This window comes from Arctopsyche grandis, chromosome 4 (genome assembly GCF_051622035.1).
Source record: "Arctopsyche grandis isolate Sample6627 chromosome 4, ASM5162203v2, whole genome shotgun sequence".
NCBI lineage: Eukaryota > Metazoa > Arthropoda > Insecta > Trichoptera > Hydropsychidae > Arctopsyche > Arctopsyche grandis.
The window spans coordinates 8,377,801-8,399,714 of record NC_135358.1 but is presented as its reverse complement, the minus strand read 5'-3'; the positions used below and the strand labels follow the sequence as shown (position 1 = coordinate 8,399,714).

The window sequence follows — 21,914 nt, the reverse complement described above, 5'->3', positions numbered from 1 at the left end:
TAAATCAACACGACGTATAAAATTGTAGTAATGTTTGAAGTCGGAAAGTATACAATGTAAATATTTATGCAACTGAATATAGAGAAAATGTCACTCAAAAAAAGTAATATACACACACTTTTCACAGCTTAATCCATTAATTACGGCCCAACGGTAATAAATCAATAAAATGCATAGCGAACGTAACGCCATCAATTCATTTATCACTGTCTCCACGAGTCAGTTATCACAAAAAAAAAAAAACCTACATATTCCAAATTAGAGAAAACTTTCAGAGAAATTTTCAGAGCTGCGACATATTATAGAATATAAATTTTATTTAATAAATATCACTACTAATCAAAATAATCTCCACTTAAATGACTATTTCCATTTTATATTCTTTCTATTGTTTGTTTATAAAAGTATCACTTTTAGTTTTGATAGAAATATACATGTATACAAAATAAGCCTCTACGTTCATCAGTTTTAAACCATTTTTCATTTGAAAATAGCCTTATTAACCCTTTGCCCGTGGATGACTGCTACAGAAGTCATGCGTAAAATACCACCAGCGAGCACAGCGTGACTCACTGTGTTAACAAAATACTTCAGGTTTCAATTGACATACATATTCGGTCACTTGAGCAAATATTACAATATATATTTATAGTCGAAAACTCGATTTAAAAACTCCCTAAAAAAAAAGCACCGTGAAAGTGGCCGAGGGCAAAGGTTTAAGGCGTTTCCCGATTCATTCCAATATCTTGAAATAAATTTCATATAAAATTAATTATTTCTGCACAAAACTTAAATACCCAGTTGACACACTATGAGTAGCTTGGACGTCCAAGTGACTTGTAAACGTGGTTGACACGTAATCGACGTGTCAACGATCGTTAATAAAAATGACGGATCTGGCACTGCAAGGTATAGCAGCTGTCGTAGACACGTTAATAAATAACTAGAAATTAATCAAACTCTCTCCCGTTCGACAAACAGAAAAATATGAACTCATTGGACTGTAATCATTTTCTTTGTGAGGTTTAGCGGGAAGATACAAAAATTATTATTTTGAATAAATATACCAATAATTTAATTTTACTACCGCCATCTATGTTCAAAACTAAAAACTGGATAGACGTCGGGCACTTTTCAGAAATTCAAATTTCAAACGCGTTTTACACGATATTTTTGCACCATCGTAACGGCGGAGGATCCATTTACTTATATTGATGACCAAAATGAGCAATTGGGCAAAGTATGAAAACGATCGGATAAGAGGCAAACTTTTTCCTGAATTTTAATCGTAAGTGAAACGTAAAGGAGATATGTAAAAAGCTCAGAAGATTAAAAAACCGTATTGCCTCCGGCTCTGACCATTTTTCCTATATACCTCGACACTCCGTTCTCCGCCGCCATTCTGGAACGCTTCTTGTATACAGTTGAAATCTTATTTAGGTTGGATATCAAATGCTTGGCTTACCTTTTGAGTAACGTCTAAGTTACTCGTCCAAACTATTCACACAGTGTCAACCCAGTATAAGAAACGAAAGCTGTCGGTCTCCGACCACTGATCTGAACGACGAATGCTGACTAGGGGGTACTCTTTGGAACCGATAAAGACACATCTAAAAATACGTAAAAGTTCGAATACAACAAAAAAAAACACCCACGAAAAAGTTCAATAGTACAAATTTTCAGACTCGAAGAACATCCAAGCTAGCACGCTGTTACTACGACGTGGTAAATCAACATATTGCACATTTACCACCAATTCTTATTAAAAACGTACATTATATCATAAAATTTAGTAGCACCAATTCAAATACATACAACAAAAGCACACTTAACATGTATTCGATTCAAACATGTGTTGTGTATTCAATTGAATAATTTGCATGTCAAAAATAGCTGTCAACAAAATATGGATGTTATTTATGCAATTGCTTCATTACATGTCACATCAAACTTGCGCCATTACATCATATGCACACACAAATAGTATCTGCATAAACATACATATTATATAAAGCAGTATACGAGTTATAAAAACCAATTACTGGACGGTAGAAAGAAAATACATCAAAGATGATGATCTCCGCTTATGGTTAGAATAGTTGGATGAGATTTTCTGTGACATTTTGTGAAATTCATCGTGAGATCATAAATCTAACTAGCTAATAAACGTGTGGTCATCATTTCTGAGTCATTAATTTGATCAGTTCTCTCAATATGATCAGTGATCAGAAAATGATCAGTTGTGTGTAATATGTATATTGATAATTCGTTTCGTTCACCGACCTTACATATTTTTTATCCAACATACTAAATAATCTTGATATCTGAATTACTTAGTATTAGTGAATATAATACAATAAACACAACACATCGTTTGACATTTGCAAAAACCGCATCGACGATTCGTCGAAAAAATTTTAATACCCTGAGAATTCGTTATGAGAAAACTTACATAGTCGATATGCGTCGGATTGATTGGATTACGAGTAATCGTTTTTGGTGGACGATACCACAATTTTCTTATCTTTAAAGTTGACGATGAGTATGGTGATGTTGTCGACGGATCCTCTGTAATAAGACTGCAGAGTTAGACTTTTGGCGCCGTAGAGGGGCTCGTCCAGTCTCTCTTTGATGAAATTCACCGCTTCCTCGTTACTGAACGTGTCCCACAGTCCGTCGGTGGCCAGGATCACAAACAGCGGCTTGTGATCGGTGAGGTTGAATGTCAAGACGTCGGGATCGGCCACCACGTACTTCTTATCTTTCAACGGATAGTCTCCCATCGCTCTGGACGTTGCCAAAATACCGGCCACCCTCCAAACACCGTTGAAAGCTATGAAACCACCCGCTTCTTTGATTCGCTTTTGTTCTCTCATCTGCAAAAAAAATATATTGCGATTGTTTGATATGTGTTATTCGAAATGTGACTGATTATATTCATTATTAAACCCAACTGTGTTGATATAATGCTAGCAATGTAAGCTTACACCGAGTATAAATTTCGCCTAACATATACATAATACAATATAAATAATTTCAGTTGATTATTTCCAAATAATAAAAATGTCCGGTAGTAAATAAAAAGAAATAAAGAGACGTGTGAAATCAGGATGGATTGCATTTGGACGAATGAATGTTTTCTTTTTAATTAAAAATGCCACTCTGCCTGAAGAATAAAAAGATCTTGATCAAACTGTTATGCCAGTGATGTGAAACTTCGACATTGAACACAAAGTCCAATGCACTCAAAGAAGTATAGAAAGCTGTAAGTTCGGCATAACGAGGAAAGACAGGAAGCAGAATACGTGGGTGAGAAGTATTACAAGGGTAGTGGACATAGTGAAATTAGGTAAAGAGATTGAAATGGAAATGCCAATGGGCCACGTGGCTAGAAGAATGGACAAAAGAAGTGCTAGAATGGTACCCGAGAGAATGTAAAAGGGTAAAAGGAAGACCGCAGGGAAGATGGGTGGATATGAGTTGCGCAAAATAGAGACGAGCGAAAGCGTGTTGGAGAGGCCTTCATCCAGCAGTGGATGGTGAGCGGCTGTAGATGATAATGATGATGATTTCCACGTCTTTACAATTAGAATTAAATGTAACCCAAAAATAGGAAATTAATTTTTAAAAAATATGGAATTTATATATAAAATATTTGGGTTTGATTGGCCTCGCTATAAAAAACTATCCGAAAATATATAAATAAAAAATATTTATTTTAATTTAATAAAATCGTTCATAATAAAGTCTATTGATGAATTAATTAGCCTTTCAGTAATCATAGCTAGACAAAGTATTTTGTAAAAATATTCTGATCCTAATTATTATGCACGTTTTCTAATTTTGTATTATTAAAAAGACAAAGCAAAAAAAAAGAACATTTCCATTGAGACAATAGACAGAGTTCTTTTACATATTACTATTTTAAGACATCTTTGTTTGCCGAGCAAATACAAAAAAAAATGACCTAATATTAAATTCTACATAAATTGTTAAATGTATTCATTTTTTAAACATTCTTCTGATTAAATTTTCTTCTTATAAACCCAAAAAAACCGTCATCAATAGTCTTCGGCAGTCCATGAATTCTTTTGGCGCAAACAAAGATCGCAATTATTAAATTCATAAAAAACCATGCTTTTTGCTTTCTTGTTTTGTACCGCCCTTTATTAATCAACATAATGAACAGTCAAAAATATATAACCACGTTGTTGGATTGAATTGTATCCTGCAAATCATCTAAATAATAAATAAATAGATATAAAAATGTTTTTCCATTATGCATATTCACAGTTTTCAACTTAGGACTGTCAAATTTAGCAAAGTGACTTAAATGGCAGACGAATTTCAGAAAGGACTAGAACCCGGAATCAAAACTTTATTAAAGAGTTTAATCCACTGAAATCGAACGTGGTAATAATTTTTCTAAATTTGCTCTAGTTTATGAAATGTGAACGTTTAAAAATTGCGCAATTTTTTAATTTTGCGGGAAAATTGCTTAATTCTTAAAACTTAAAATCTAATATTGATGTGCCTAAATTGAGTACTGAAATCAATGGTCAGGTGTTTTTCCCAGTTTAATTTTTAAAGATTTTTTCCTGCTTTTTTTTCACCACGTTTATAAGGATTGGTTTTCTCGGTGAATGATATTAAATTGAGTTTGAAAAAATGCTCGGTAATTTTTGGTAATTTTTCAGTGAAGTTAAAAAGACAATAATTATACTTGCTTGTTGTGGTTTGTGATCGAAAGACAGAGGGATAGCATTGCCTTTAGAATCGCACATCACACCTCTAGAGTCACCGACGTTGGCTACGGTGAGCATTTCGTTCTCCAAAATAGCGATCAGAGCGGTCGTACCGGCCACGTCCATAGTTTTCTTCGCCTCCTCGACGAGCGATTTGTCCACAGCCAACACTTGATCGGAGATCAGTTTGCCGTAATTGATTTTGCCGGCGTCTACGTACGCGGAGAGAGGAGTTGGCACCGTTCTGACGGGAGTGGACGACGTCGGACGGACCTCCCTAGTGATGGGTCGGGACAGACTCAGCTTGCTCAGCAGCTCGGGATCGGTCACCTCCTTCTTGGCGGTGTCGTCGGCCATGCTCATGGTCTTCTTGAAACTTTTGTTGCGGTCAACGAGGAGGGGGTTTTCTTTGAGGGACTTGTTGCTGTTGTCGGGTTGGGGTAATTTGTCGTCGGTGGCTTTGCCGGATATCACGTCTTTGACGGCGAGGATCTTGTCCGAGAGCAGAGGGATGAGGTGGTCCCTGGCGTAGTCGGCCGCGAACTCACCGCCGTGGCCGTCGAATATGGCGAAGAGAGACACTCCGGTGCGGCGGACGTCCTCGTCCACCACGAAGCGGTCCTCCATGCGGGGGCGCCGCCCCTGCAGCGCGTAGGCGGCCGCGTTGGCCGTCTTCAGGTCCCAGGAGCGGTGCTCCGAGGAGCTGCCGGTGGGCGAAGGCAGCACCGACGAGCGGGACCTGGAGCCCAGTCGGCCGAGCAGCGCGCGGCTCCACACGTCCACGGCCTGGATGTACATCAGCACCACCACCATGGCCAGGCTGAAGAGCACCACCTCGTAGCGGAGCAGGTAGAGGCGCGCGAGCCGGCCCCATCCCCATCCCCATCCCCAGCCGGGCAGCGAAGCCCGAGCCACCAGCCTGGCGTGCGAAGCGTACGTTTGGTAGAACACGCGGTCCTCCAGCTCGTCTTCCATCCTTCACTCTTCGCTCTGCCCTACGCCACGGCCACCGTCCGCAGCGAAGGCCGACTGCGCACTAACCGACTCTTGACTCTTTCTGCTCGTCTCTCCCTATCCCCACTACAACTCCCACCGTCTCTTCACTCAACACTTCTTCCTCTTCTTTGCTTGTCCTCATTCAGCAGTGATACCATATTAAAAATTACAATTTTCACAAATTCAAACTTCCTCTCATTCTTTTCGTTGTGCAAATTTAGATTTAAAATGTACAACATATTGTCGGTTAGTACCAGTGTAGAGATATAGCCGTTGATGTATAATACCCAGCGGCGTGGTCTAGTGGTGAATGTAGAATTATTTCGTACTTGATGTTACGAATTCGATTCCCCCGCTAAGTCTCGTTGCTGGCCAGACCTTGATTTGTCTAGGTCGATCGTTTCTTATCAGAATTTGCCAATTTTTCTGATTTTCATTGAAACGATTCCTGTAAAATTGGCATTTCCTTCCCAATTTTCTGTTGCGAACCTTTAGTTATTGTTATATCTTGTAATATATTGTAGGCATATAGTACAACTGAAATGATCTCATCAGGTCACTGCGACACATATCCAGGAAAGTCATTAACGCATGGCACACGCTCGCCTCGTCAAAAGGTCGACACGTGTTTCTATTAACGTGTCTTGGAAACAAAGGAAGAACTCACTGAACCCATAAAAACCACGAACTACGTCCAGGCGTATGAACCTGTGGCGGCTCGCTTATACGACATGGTCGAGTTTGGTTGCCTTCCTGCGAGTAGGGACCAACCCGGCTGGGTTCGGAGAGCCACTACCACTCTGCCTTTAGCTGTCATATAATAAACACGTGCATTCAACATACCAGTCGTCTCATTCGTTCATCCTCCATAATATGTATGTGAAAATATGTATGTAAAAAATAAAAATACACTAGATCCGCCCTCACGTGTTATACTGGTCTCCCTTTTGGCGCATGCACAGTTTCTCTTAGTAGGTAGGTAGGTACCGTTGCGTCGTAGGGAAAAAAACCCAACTTCCCCACTAGTTAAAGCCCCCGCACCCCCCAGTTAGTGAAGACAAGATCTCCGACCAAAATCACACGTCAGGGCCCATCTATGTGTATTATACATCAATGGATATAGCACGACTTGTACCATACGAAACTAGGTCGATAATATCACCTATTTCCCTCGCCGAACTTAATCTGTACAAATGACATTATCGAGTCCTGTTCTCGTACACGAAAGTCAGAAGTGGCCGAAATATTTAGTGCAGCTTACCCATAAAGGCGATTCGACTCGCTCTAGATACGCAATCACGAGTACACGGCAAATCCCAAGGAGCTACGCAACTACATACGTATCAAACATAGAACACAAAGGAAGACCTCGACCCCGTCGGAATCTTCCAGGACGTGATCTCACCAGCCCAGCTACGCGTTGTTCAAGCAACACCTTTATAAACCAGTGCATCGTCCCCAGATGCCAGTGAGCTTCAGGAACTCGACCTGGCTCGTTCCAGCGAATCCAATACCTACTTCGCTGTACATACAAATACACATGTATTAATCGAGTAATAAAGATCCTCTTCAAAATACAACTGAATTTCCATAGGCCGGGAAACGGTCCAAACCTTTAATCCGCCCTACACTAGAAAGCTTAATTCTTTCAGAATTTAAAATGTACAACATATTGTCGGTTAGTAGCAGAAACTTGTTCCTTTCAATACCAATTCCCAAAAATATTCTTATCTGCAGCGTGTTTATCGTATGTTTAACGGGGAGCTGAATGAGGTTGATCTACTCGGTATTTCCTTACATCAATTCAGGACTAACATCAAGAGAATCTTGACCGATTGATTCATTTCTTCTTCTATTCTATTTTATAACCTTTTTCCAATATTTCGACACTTTAGTTTAGTTATGCAATGTGCTATTTAGTCATGGTATAGCTTTTATTCTTTTCCTTTTCATTTGTTTATCTTGTATTTATCTTTGTAAAAATCTGTAATTGGACTCGGATGTTATATATTTACTCTGTATTTTTATGCATTTCTACATCTTATTGTCTGTTGATTTTTCAATAAATAAAATAAAATTAAAAAAAAGTTTCAAGTCAAAAATTAACCACTTCATCGCCACGAGCGCACTCCTTCGTATTTAATCAATTCGAAATTAATTTTGGTTTTTTCTTTAATTTCGAAATTAATTTTGGTAAAAATATCCTGTGATACTAATGAAATTGAAAAAAGTTTCGTTAGTTTGTAATACATATGTATATTCAAGAGGTAGTGTCGAGGGTTGGCGATGAACACATATGATAAAATAATCGAATCGTTTTCTACAAACGCGTGGCGACTAAGTGGTTAATCTAATAATGCAACTCTGTAAATTTCGAGTCCATCTTACGGCACAAACTCGAAAAATGATAAAACGACTTGAATGTGTACAAGCTCTATGATTAGAAGTGGAGGTAGACGATTTCTGAATGAATCTCACGCACAATTGTCCCGTATTACCTTCCAGTCTAGAATGTTGGGTCGTTCTCCCAATACGAGTTCGATTTCAACACGCTTTCGTTTGAAAAAACGGTTCTGTGATTATTGGTCACAAAGCGCTCGCCCAAAAGACACTAAAATATCTTAGTTTAGAAGTGATGAAATCGATATTCATCACTTATAAACTAAGGTAACAGAAAATAAAATTTTGATATTATCTAAAACGTTGCGACAGGTACATATTAACATGTTGATCTTTTCCTGGAAAAAAATGATTCCCAAATATATCTTGTCTTATTGATTGGCTTGCTCGAGAGATATTTGTAGAACTTGTTTATCTTACGAAATGAATTGTTAGAAAGAACCGCCTATTATTGTATTATTGCTTATGTTTGTCTCGGAAAAATACATATGTGCATCGAAAATTTTTATGAAGCTCATATTTATTGTTTTGAAACAGCTTTGGCTTCCGCTAAGTGTTCGGGAGAAACCAAACATAGGAATTGCTAATCCCGGAAATGCATCCTTTTTTTCAATATTGTTAACTTATAGTTTCAAAATCAGTCTTCTTATTTATTCATTTAATTTTAGAATATATTACTTTATATATCCCCCCCTCCCCCTCTAGAAAGACAACACCTCTTAAATTTTTAACCTTCCTCCTTTCCTGAAAAAAGCTGAAATGACGCTTCAGATCAAACAAAATCATAAATTACTACATTTCATGTTATGTTTAAAATTTGAGTAAACATACTTTCTCTTCTGTATTGATCTTGCTGGAAAAAAAGAAAATTATTAAAACCATTTGAATCAAAACATATTTGTTAAAAATTCTAATTCCACGTTAATATTCCTTTAATCCTTTAATTAGTTCGCATTGATAAACCCGTAAGTAATTGAAATACACGATCAGTAAGTAGGTCACTGGACAACCGGTCGCTCTAGATCGGTCACACGTGATCACCGGTCACACAAAAACTGGTCACACCCAAAAATTAAAAATTGGTCGAATTTTTGGTTGTGAGCAGTTTTTTCGTGACTAATTTTCGGGTGTGACCAGTTTTAGTGACGGGTGATCATGTGTGACCGATCTAGAGCGACCGGTTCACATATTACTAGTAGTCCGTTTACCTTGGCAACTCTATATTGCAATATTTAATAAAACATTTTACTTTATTAATTAGTTAAACTCATTTGCATATATATCTACCTACATAAATCAAATTGTTACTTTTTGAATTATATTCAGTATAAACACCATTACCAGGATAATACACCAATAAAAGTTCTAAAGGGCTATTTTTAAACAAAGAATATTAGATATAAAAAATCTCTATCAACATATAAGAAATTTATTTATGATATATATATTAATTCTATTTGTATGTAATAGATCTGTACATTCATATACACTTTAGAATTCAGTAGCCTAACTCCGGAGGATTACAGCACTGTATTTTTGACATTGCACAATTGTAATTAGCTTGCATATTCGTACAAAATTATATAAAAATTGTTTCATTTTATTATTTTAATTTGCAATGAAATGGAGGATAAATGTTTGGATATTGATAAAGTGCATTGAAATATACATAAAGATATTTTATTACGTTAACCTTATATACATGCGTCACAGTTTTGGGTAATGAAATATACTTAATTATAAAAATGAGTACATAAGATAAATGTATTTATGATTTATTTATTAAATTTGAACAGGAAGGATAAACAATAAGTGTGATATACATAAAAATATGTATATTACCGTATGCTTTATACAAATATTATCTTTTTTTATATTAAAAATCTAAGAATGGTTAAGTAATATATAGATTATTTCACCGAATGCATACTTTTTTTGCATAAATAAGAATCATGTTTCCAATTCCAAATTATTATATGATTTCGTTAAGCTTTACTGAAAACAATAATGATATTTGGAAATCGAACGATTACCGGTGCACAAAATATAAGTCCATCTCTGGTGTCTACCAATTACGGAAACCGAATTTATGATTCCGCCATAGTTCATTTAAAAAATAAAATGGTGAAGCTTAAAATAATAAAATGTACTTTTAAATTCAATTATAGTTTAGTCTCGATAAAAATCTATCTATATTATACCTATAAATAAATACAAAGAATAAAATAAAAATGATTTTCATAAATATTTACAATATCGTTAAAAGATTATTTTCACATCAATTTACTATGAAACATTTGTAGACAAAAATTATAGGTATATTATAATAAAGCTAAAGTAATTCAAATATTTAAAAGGTATGTAAGTCATGGGTGAAGATTATCAACTGTTTGTTCACAGCTTTTTCAGTGTACGACTAATGTTTGTAGAACGGTACCGAAGCCAAATTAACATAAATAAGATTATCATTATCAAATATTGAATTAATGAATTGTTCTTTATCTGGTGTTATTACATATTTAAAAAATATATGAAAGCATTCATGTTCATAATGAAACCTTCAAAACTTTTTACAGCAGATGACTTCTTTAATATTTATTTAAAGATGTCAACTCATCAACTTATAAAATTTGAAAGTTAAACAAAACATCTACAAAATAACAAAATAAATAAAAAGACGATTTGAATATTCAAGATAAATATATTTATACAATAATTACCGAAGTGTTATTTTTTCATAGAAATAAATGAAATCCATTTTGTATAAAAAGTCTGTGAAAAACAGTTTTGTAATCTGCACAAAATTCAGTTTGCCAATTAAATGTACGGAGCTTAATTTTATAAAGGAAGTATATTACATTACACAATAATAATATATATATTATAATAAAACACATATTCATTTGACTTGGGATAAGCAATTCATATTGAAACTAAAATAGAAATAAAATTTTCAAAAAGAACATTTTTAAAATTTGGCTAAAGCAATTTCTAAGATCACATAATATGTATGGTTATTTTTTTCATCGACTTTAGCTGCAATATTGTATTTCATTTGTTAATAAAAGTCGGCGTGTAAATATCAGATTTACGTTCAAACAATCATGAAATAAAGTGCCCAAAACACATAATAAAACATTACTAATAAAAAAAAGATCGTATTACAACAATAAAAAAATGACAGCAAAATGTTTAGAATAAACGTGACATTACATGAGGTACTTTTCGTGTTTTACAAAACCCTTTAAAAACCACATAACGAATAGAAACTTATTTCTCGCAGTTGAATTCAATTAAAAATATATTGAAACTGTATGTATGTATGTATGTATATTGTATATAAATATGTATGTGTACACAAATTCACTACAGATTAATTAACCTTACACATTCGAAATAATGTGACTTACTTGCATAATCTTACAAATATACATCGTCTTATGTAGTGTTATTACATTTGTGAAAAATTATAAATGATTAATCTCAAACATCTGACGACTACAATGCCCTAAATAATAAGTTTCAGTTAAACCTGAAATCACAATATGGTAGATCATATAAAAATCTTATCTAAATAAAAGTAATCATAATAAAAAAAAAACATACCAGTGTTCATCCATTATGATTAAATAATTTTTTTTACAAGACAATAAATCAAACCGCAGACCATCATGTAAAATCCTGCATTCCAGTGTACACGTATGCGTATGCGTACACTAACTAATACGTCCTTGCACTTACATAACACAAAGTGATTTAAGTATTAGAAATTATTCACGAGTTTCATTATGATTTAATCAACGAGTATGTATATTATTTTAAGTGATGAATACAAACACACATAACCAATATGTTTAGATTACTTTTTACGAGCTATATGTATACACACAGAACACACAATTCTATGGGTGCATGTTGTATGTAATAAGGTTACTGTACAAATACTTTGAAATTCAAATCTGAATACGCATTAGAGCTCATGATTAGCGGGTTTGACAAAGCTTATCGAAAACATCTTTTTGGATTCGTCCTCGTCGTGGACATAAGGAGGCAATCTTTTCAAATGATTAATCTACATTTGAATACTAAGATGGACCTACACTGAATACACTAACATTTTCCATTAAAAAACCTTTAGATGAAATAGCTTTCTACAGGAAATACACTCCTAATGTATATTTATTATTTACAATTTAGTTCCAGCGTTATTATTTTGTAAGCTCTTAACAAAAACCCAGTACGTATAAGCTTTAGTTTCGTAAGCGAATTAACTAAATAACCAACGCGATTGACACAAAGTCACACTTACAACTTTATACCGACCAAAACTATTTGCAATTTAAGATAGCAGCATCTTGATAGAGATTCTTATATTCTTTTAATGTTCAACAGCACTCGTGTGTTGTAAGATTTGATACAATCTAAGACGTCTTACACTGAAGTTTGTATTTTGTCGAGTAATTTTAACAAATTTCTATTAAATACTTGAACATTTTTTTAATTATGTAAAGCAGAGGTGGTCAGTGGAGTGAACTGTAAAATTTGTCTATGTAAACACATAGCTCATGATAATTGTACTGTTATATTACATATTATAAGAATATATCCTCTCGATAAATATTAACCAACCGCTTAACTATAAGTTACAAGAGTGATCAATACATACATGTATTGCTATTTTTTTTATGGAAAATATTTCAAGCCCCAGAAATAAGATTTACACAGTATGATGTTTCATTAATCACGACTAATCTGGTAATTTTTATATATCAACGAGATGGGAATGTTACGTATATGAGATTGAAACATTAAAGTACAACATCTATTCATTCGCATAGAACGATTGCCATGAGCTATGTACAGGCATTTTCATAGTGTAATTTTTCCTATTGGCCAATTCCATAATATTTGTAGTTAATATAATAAAAGTTTGACAATGAAAGAAATGGTTCCAATAAGTATTTCCCATTTTCAAATGTATAGCTACTACAGCACATAATGTAAAACAATTTGTAATGAATCCAGCGAATACACCAAGAGCAAGAACGGTAAGGCAGATCTCACACGGACACGTATTTCGGTGATCGTGTGAAATTGGTCAAAGCCTGCCGGGTGTGTGTGCATGTGTGTATACCCCACAATTTAACTCTTGTCAAAAACTTTTTCTAACTATGGAATAGAAGACATGATATGAAACATTTACCGACAAAAACAATACCATAAAATTTCAACCAGTAAATTCGCACCTGTAGTGTCAGATATTATACGAATACCTACGTTAACCCTTACTGGGTATTAGATTTTTTAGTACAATCGTTCTGTATAGTCATGGACAGGAACAGCAAGCCTACACATTATATTATGTTCAAATTAAATGTTTATATACACATACGTGAAGTACAAAAAGCTAATACAAAACTTTATTTCTTTTTTTAAGGACTTACGATAAAATGAGAAATTTTTACATAGTAATTTATCTAATAAGCAAACCGGATATTATAAATATATAATTATTGCAAGTTTGAAATCAACAAGAGTCTAAACTATTACAGTCAGGACTCATTTATCAGATTGAATTTTTAAAGTTTCTATTCGGAACATTCACGTAAAACGTTCGGTTTTCGATGGTTTTTGTACTATATCGAGAACTTTTCAAATATCAACATTTTAGAAAATTCCCTGTTACATATCGGATGATTTCGCTTTTGCAAATTGAAAATTCCTTTCGATAATAGAGTGCTGACTGTATTGTATATCCATCCATATTTATTAACGTGTACCCAAAATTTTAATCTATACTTAAATTCTGTTCAGTAAGGGTTAAATATTAAATTTCAAGACCAAAAGTATTACGAAAAATTCTATGAACCATCAAAGTAGTTGCTAACTCAATAGCTGTTGTAAAATTTCTGATACACAAATACCCTTCATATTAAAAGTAAAATAATTGTGTTAAGTAGTTAATAAACAATAAATACTAAACTATTTATCATGATATACATATTGCCATCAGTTTGCAGAATGAAAATCATTCCAAGGCCTTCAATATTAAATAAATAAATGACATCACTTCAATAATTCAACATTAAAAACCTTGTAAGGCAAAAAATATTTCAACATGTACCCGGTGGCTCGGTGTGACTGTTAATATTGGTACAAATTAATGGCTTCACAGATTCCATTTAAACTCACACATTCTCTAACATCTGTATATGAACATACAATCTGTGCCACAAAATGGTTCTCACAGCTACGACCACTGACAATTTTAAAAACAACATTTCAGATATTCTTTGTGGCACAAACTGTATATCAAATAGAAGGTGCTTAGTTATATGTAGAAAAAGGTTCGATTAATTGTAACACTAAAAGACGCCTTTTTACACTCGAAAACATTGTAAGATTTTTGACTAAAGATTCCTATCCGCAAATTTTAATACTCTTCTCCATAGCTTCCGAACTCTAATTAATTCAGTAATTATTTATTGAATAATGTGTATCTCTCTATGATGAAATTTACACATATTATATTGATATACATGTCATACTACTAATCGAGGAAGTGTTTCTTTCATTAGTTAATTTTTGGAAATGCCTTACAATAGACTTTTTATTCATATAACTAGTCACCGCAAATATATCTTCTCAGATACTGTATATATTTCAATAGAAATGAATTTAACTTGCACAATCTGTCTAGCCATCTTTAGGCCACCTTAACATTAAGATCAGAAAAGCGATCACATGATAAAAAATGGCAGTGAGACGACATGAAGATGGAAGGTGGTGGATCAATACAGCTACATATGACACACCTCACTACGCGGCACTCACTCGGCCTAAACTTGTATGCTATCTATCATCTACAAATTGCTTTATTTTTATACAATGTCAATAAATATCATCCAAAACACTCCTAAGTTTCATCAACATTTAAATACAAAATAAAATCACTAATGTGAGCGGTACATATAAAATGTTTTAATAATTAAGAAAATACTCAAACATATCAATCAGCAGTATTCAACAAAATAAAAGCTTTGCCATGGAAATTACACAAAATAAAACAAAAATGTAGTATATCAAGAACCAGCCAAGCAAAACACGAACCACTTGCTTTGATTTGTAATTGAACATTGCAGCTAAACAAATACTTTAGCGAGTGCGTCAGCACCAGCACTTGCAATGTAAGGTCGTGTAGGATGAAATGCTACATCAAGAATACTTTCATCGAATTTCTTACGATGAGCAGTGATTTCTTGTACACACGTTTTGTTGTCAAGGTTCCATAAGCGTATGGAACAATCGTGGCTACCAGAAAGTAAAAATAAGCCGTTTGGATCGACAGCCAGACTAGTGACGGCATCCAAATGTGCAACCATCGAATGCGCTAACTGACCTGAATCATTATCCCAAAAACGAATGTGACGATCATCGTGAGCAGTGATCGTGAGAGGTGAGGAAGGATGTGATACAACCCGAGATGCTCCACAACCTTCTCCCTCGAGTCTCATAACTGGTTTACCTGTTTCCAAATCAAATATCACAGTGTTGGCACTCTGAAATGACGCAACAGCACGAGTGCCTTCTGCACAGAAATCGACACAGGTGGGGGCTCCATCAGCTTCCGATCGCAACGTGGATACCAAAGTTTGTGAATTATAAGGACTCCATAGACGTACAGTTCCGTCAGCCGACGCAGATAACAAACGGCGATGGGAGTGTGATAAAGACCACACAGCATCGGTATGTCCTAAAAGTGCTGGACCCATAACATGTGGTTCGTAAGCGTCATATGGATCGATTGTAGGTGGAGGAACATTCCAGGTGCGAACTGCACCATCTAATCCACCCGACCAACATTTATGACCTCCTATATCCATTGCTAAGCAAAGAACAGCACCTTGATGACCTCTGAATGTGTATAAAGGTTCAACGTCTAAACTAGCCGATTTCTTTGCCGACACAGTTTTTTGTAAATTCCATAATTTCAATGTATGGTCCTCTGAAGCTGTTATCAGCACTGGTTCCACTGGATGAAAAGCTAACGCTCGAACCTGAAATAAACAAGAATGTACCCTAAATATGTTTATATACATCAATGAAAGACCGAAAAATATTTCTTTTGAATGAAAATTATTTTCGATTCTACAGATATTTAAATCATTTATTACTTACACCATCGAAATGTGATCTCAATGTATATTTAGCATTCCAGGTTTTTCGAAAAGAAACTTTAGTTAAAACAAGATCATATGCATCAGCCTCATTTGTTACTGAAAGTTGGGCTAGTTCACCAAGAGCCAAAGACTCTTCATCACCACCTGAACCTCCACCTCCTATTCAAACATAATTAAAATATTTAATGTAACAGTAATGAAATTCTATTTCATACAAAGTGCATCCGACATCCATGTGTTAAAAAAAATACCATAATCGTCTGATTTCACACCATACTCTTCTGCATTACTGGTCAAAAGGTTCAATTCATTTAAAACTTCCTCCGCTTCAACATCAACCTCATCTGTAATAAATTGTTAAATAAAACACGTTGGTTATAAATATCCTAACTAAAATAATTTCATAAAGAGTGTGTTATTTCTATTATCTAATCCAAACAATGAATAACCTTGATTCATTGCCATATTTGATGGCTGTTTAGTTTCTAAATCTTCCATGTCATCTACATCTATGTCTTGCCCCGAGAGGAATTCAAAATTTGCTATTACAGCTGCTTCACTATCCAACATCATGGAGGAATCATTATTTTGTCCACCAGATCCGACAAATTGACCCTTTTTTACTGTATTTTGAGAACGTCGTACTGAAATTATAAAACAAAAAGTAAGCTATCCTTCATAACTGTAACATAAATTGATAAATCGTTACCAAAAATAAAATACATATACTAAATTTCAGACATATAATTTTTTAAAACTGACTAACTTTGAGTATCATGTCCTCTTTTATTAGTCTCATTCCCATTCATGTTGGTGTTAATGTTATCATCTTGATCTGGGATATTGTTGAGTCCCAGTAGAGTACGAACTCTACTTGAGCGAACGTCCAACACAGTTTCAGCATATCCTATTTCCTGAAAGTCATACATACATATAAATATATTATTTTCACATATACATAGCATTTAAAAAATGTCCATCGAATAATTATTATTATAGCAATCTTATCTTGTTCCAAGTATCAAAGTAGTTGGCATATTATGTATATTTAAAAATATGTACATGCAGCGTAATAGAAAAACTAAACAATAAAAACTAACAATTTTTTCAACATTGAAATGATATTTTCAGGTAGATTAATTATAATAAATATCACATTCTCCACAATCAATAAGTTTATCAATGATAAACCATAATCAGATTGAAAATGAATTCAAATTATAAAATAATTTGATTACTGCACATAAATTATATTTAAATGCATTGATCAATATTACTGAAATATGTATATTTTCTATTTGAATATCATTTCAAGTAACAAGCATTTAAGAAAAATTGTCTGAAACTGCAGTAAATAGAGGAGCATCAGCATTTATAACAATCCTTTAATATAAGAATTATTTTAATTACAAGCTTTTTATTATTAGCTTCACTCTGTTATTTTATACGTAGAGTGACCACAAAATAAAACAAAGAATTTATTGTAATAACAAAAGATAATTCCAAACTTTAGTCATAATGTCAGCATTAATACGAGTAGAGCAATTCGTTAATCTGTTTTATATATATTTCCGTTTAAATTTTGCAAAAAATTTTCAATACCGTAACTACATATTTACATACAGGCTCAGCTCAAATGTTGCTTCATCGAGATTCGGACAAACCCTGTGCATTGAAATTTTTATAAAAATAGTATTTATCTCGTCAAAACTTGCAACTAACACAAATACAACTCTTTATCTATGGGTAGAAATGTATAACGTTATTGTTTTTAACAAAGTCTTTTGTGGTACTTTTTAGTACGAACTGCATCAGCTGTTGTTTACTTCGCAGTTCCAATGAAAATAAATTTGTGCATTTATTTTCACAAAATTCTTTATTTAAATTGAATACACATTTATTTTTGAAAGAAAGGATTGCAAACACATTGAAAATTTATGAGTCGGCCCAGATGATATTTATTTAATGATTCAAAAAGAGACGAGTATTATATTTATATATTTGCACACGAGCAGCTGAAAAGCTTTGCCGTGATCAGAAGTGACATATTTCCATCATAAAATCAAAATACTAATCCTAATTTACAGTTTTTTGCTATTCACTGTCGGATGAAGACCTTTCCAATTCGCTTCCATTCGTCTCTGTTTTGGGCCACTCTCATCCCACACATTTTTCTAATTTCACCAACCCATCTAACGCGTGGTTTCCTTCCACCCTCCTACATTCTACCACTTCTTTTGTTCACCTATTATTCATTCTTCTAGCTATGTGACCCACCTATAGTTAATACAATGTCTTTATTCTCTCCATTATATCAACTACCCTTATCATACTTCTCACCCACATATTCCGTTTTATATCTCTCCTACTTATGCCGAGCATGTTTGAGTACTTTATGCAGCATTCTACTGATCAATGTCCACATTCCGTATACATACATCATCACTGGCAAGACATTGATTTGAAGATCTTCTTCTTTCGACAAAATGGCATTTTAGATTTGAAAACGGCTTTCATTCGCCCGAATGCACTCCATACTAATTTCTCACGTCTTTATATTGTTACGTACGCCGCGGATTGAGCGAATTGCACTTAGACCAACGGATATCTGTTATCGGATTAACTTAATGCATGCACTTACTTTGAAGGATTATATCTGGACTCTAAGTGCATTTAGACTAAACAATGACCGTTATTAGTTATTTCTCAGAATCGGTACGGGGAGACCCAATGTCGTGGAAATACATATCCGAATACGTGACTATACAACAGGTAAACAGATTAGGCGTCCTGAGAGATCTACCCTTTATAAGGCGGTACGTAGGCGATATCATGTCATTCTGGACGGAGCAGTGACAGTGCGTATATCTCCTGAATCATCAATAAATGCTGTGAAACGACTGTTGGCCTTTTACTTGGATCCTCCACCCACCCCTACACAACAATATCATCGAACATGTCAATGATGTGATCTAGATAAAAAAAATTTCAACTACTTCTACCGTCTTATTGTCTAATGTCCATGGCGGGCATGCAATACTTATTATTCAGTAATTTAGTCTTATCTATATTAACTCTTAGTCCTACTTTTCCTATCCAGCTGATGTAAGTAGTAACGGGTCTCGTTTATAATATTTCCTAGAGGCCCCACAGAACAGTTGGCCCATCATACGTGTTCAATTTGTGACTCAAACGTATGACTCATTTGAGTTGTGACAAATGGACAAAAAAAAAATAGATACATTTTCAATAATGAACAGGTTAAAAATCAACAAAACAAAACAAAACAAAAAAAAAAAGGAAATTATCAAGTGCATTTGTATTGCATACTACATGAGTGGCTCAACCAAAAAGGACCATCAAGTAATATTGCAAATTCATTAATATGTAGTGTTTAAAATATACAAAAAAAAAAAAATCACGAGTCATTTTGTGCCGATAGAAATGAGTCGGATTAACAAAGAAGTAGGGCATTCATTATTCATATCTCTAGGGATACTTGTAAGGCTTTAACGCGAGAATAGCACGGTTGAACACAGCTTGAGTGATTTTGACCTACAATGAGAATAGTATTGTAAATTGATAACAAAAGAATATAAAGTCAGGATCAATCGAGCGTATATGTGTGTGTGTGTGTGTGTGTGTGTATATTGAGGAAGAACGTTACTTCAAAGTATTGTCTGATGAGTTGTCGGCCCTGCCTCCACGTGAGACTCGGGGGCAACTCTGTTTCGGGCTCGCCGTCTTCGGGTGGCGGCGGTTTGACGTCTCCCTGCTGCAGCTCCACGCCGTACTTTAACTTGTGAAACTTGGCCCGCTCCTGCTTGAGAGCGTACTCGAGCATCTTTATCCGGCGGACCAGGTCGTTCTTGAGGTTGTCCTGGCCCTTGCGCTCGCCCTGCAGGAACGCGATGCGAGCCTGCAAGCAAGACGTTTGACGTTTGGTAAGAGCGGGGCGGGTGTGGGGTGGGGGGGGTAGTCGAGGGGGGAGGGGGTCACCTCGAGCTCGGCGCGGTCGACTTCCCACTGCGAGCGCTCCAGCTCGAAGCGCGCCCACTCGTGCTGGATGAAGTGCAAGATGCCGGGGATGGAGTAGTCGGGCTGGGGGCGAGGCTCGTCGCCGCCCTTGTCGGTGAGAACGAGCGCGCCGTTCGGGGGAGGGCCGGAGCCGGAGCCCGAGCCGACGCCCTGTCCCGACCCGCAGCCCGACACTGATCCCGAACCGGAGCCGGAGCCCGAGCCCGAGCCGGAGGCCGAGCCCGAGCCAGAGCCGGAGCCGGAGCCGTCCTCCATGGCCGGCGGTATTTTCATGACATGCCCACCATTGCCGAACTTGTCACCGATTATCATGGGGCAGGGGCGGGGGCGGTGGCGGTGGCGGTGGCGGTGGCGGGGGCGGGGGGGCGGCGGGGAGCGGCGCGTGCGGGGCGGCGGGGGGGCGGCGGGGAGCCAAAGGCGGGCCGCAGCCGCGCACGCCGACACCGCACTCACTCACTCACTCACTCACTCCCACACACTCACACACCGCAATCACACGCAACCACCATCACCATCACCATCGCCATCGTACGCGTACAAACACGCACACCACCATCGCCGCTCCACACGCGCGCACCAACACTCTCAACCGCCACCGACACCGACACGGCTTTTTCCGTCCCAAGTGTTGCCACCTGTCTCCCCGCGCACTTTGGCTTTTCTCTCCTCGCTCTTCGCCAGTTTTGGCTATTGACAAACAGTGCGGTTCTGTGATTAGCATAGAATCGCTCTCAGCCTCCAAAAATGTTGCTACAAAAACTCTGCGCGGCAGAGTTTGTTCGTTGTTTGCTAAACTTCGTCTCTCTCCCTCTCTTGTCTCTCTTCTGACTTTCCGTCTCTCTCTTCGATGGCTCACTTTTAGACGGTACTTTTGTTAACAATGACCATTCTATGCATTCTACTTCTATGCTGATAACAGTAAAAACACTGTAGGCGGGGTAGCGATGTGTTGACCGTATCCCGGCCTAACGAAACACTGTTGTGCTAGTTTTATAAAGTTTTATTGTTTGCCTATGGTTGTACAAAGGTATAGTATTTGTGGGCAAAAGTATGTCGTTCAGCGGTCTCTGGATATGGTAGAGTGTCGCTGGCTCGGCATTCAGCTATGTTCAGAAGGTCTCTGGATGCGGCAGTGTGTTGCTGGCTCGTTGTTCGGCTATGTTCGGAAGGTCTCTGGATACGGCAGTGTGTTGCTGGCTCGTCCGGCTGGTTGATCTTCCAAGTCCGCGTAGTGTAGTGGTGGCTGGTCAGGAGCTGTATGTCGACACTTGCTGCTGTGGGTCGACTGGCGTTGTTTGGGTTGTACCTCCTTTTATAGTGTTTCTGGAATCGCCTGACCGATGGTGGTGGTTTGTTGATGCGTAAGAAAGGAATGCACTTTTGTCGAGGCGTAGAATTTTCTGGAACGATTGATGGAAGTGGTTGTTGATGCGTAAGCGCATGTGGTTGTTGATGCGTGAACGAGGAATGCACTTTTGTCGAGGCGTAGAATTTTCTGGAATGATTGGCGCCGTTCCGCTCGATGTGGTTTAATGGTGGCGGCGTGTTTCGACCG

General features: G+C 36.3%; 2 protein-coding genes across 2 annotated transcripts; both read right to left on the bottom strand.

Annotated features, from left to right (window-relative positions):
- Positions 1-398: 398 nt before the first annotated feature.
- Positions 399-7,306, bottom strand: LOC143910211 (protein phosphatase 1L). The gene is made up of 2 exons (XM_077428596.1): positions 4,728-7,306; positions 399-2,876 (listed from the first exon to the last, which is right to left on the bottom strand). The coding sequence occupies exons 1-2, from the start codon at positions 5,718-5,720 to the stop codon at positions 2,481-2,483; spliced, it is 1,389 nt and encodes a 462-aa protein (XP_077284722.1). The 5' UTR covers positions 5,721-7,306; the 3' UTR covers positions 399-2,480.
- A 2,501-nt stretch (positions 7,307-9,807) lies between these two features.
- Cka (Connector of kinase to AP-1) lies at positions 9,808-20,844 on the bottom strand. Its single transcript, XM_077429141.1, has 7 exons — positions 20,321-20,844; positions 19,989-20,240; positions 17,088-17,235; positions 16,771-16,965; positions 16,573-16,665; positions 16,320-16,480; positions 9,808-16,198 (listed from the first exon to the last, which is right to left on the bottom strand). The coding sequence occupies exons 1-7, from the start codon at positions 20,669-20,671 to the stop codon at positions 15,284-15,286; spliced, it is 2,115 nt and encodes a 704-aa protein (XP_077285267.1). The 5' UTR covers positions 20,672-20,844; the 3' UTR covers positions 9,808-15,283.
- Between the last annotated feature and the right edge of the window lie 1,070 nt (positions 20,845-21,914).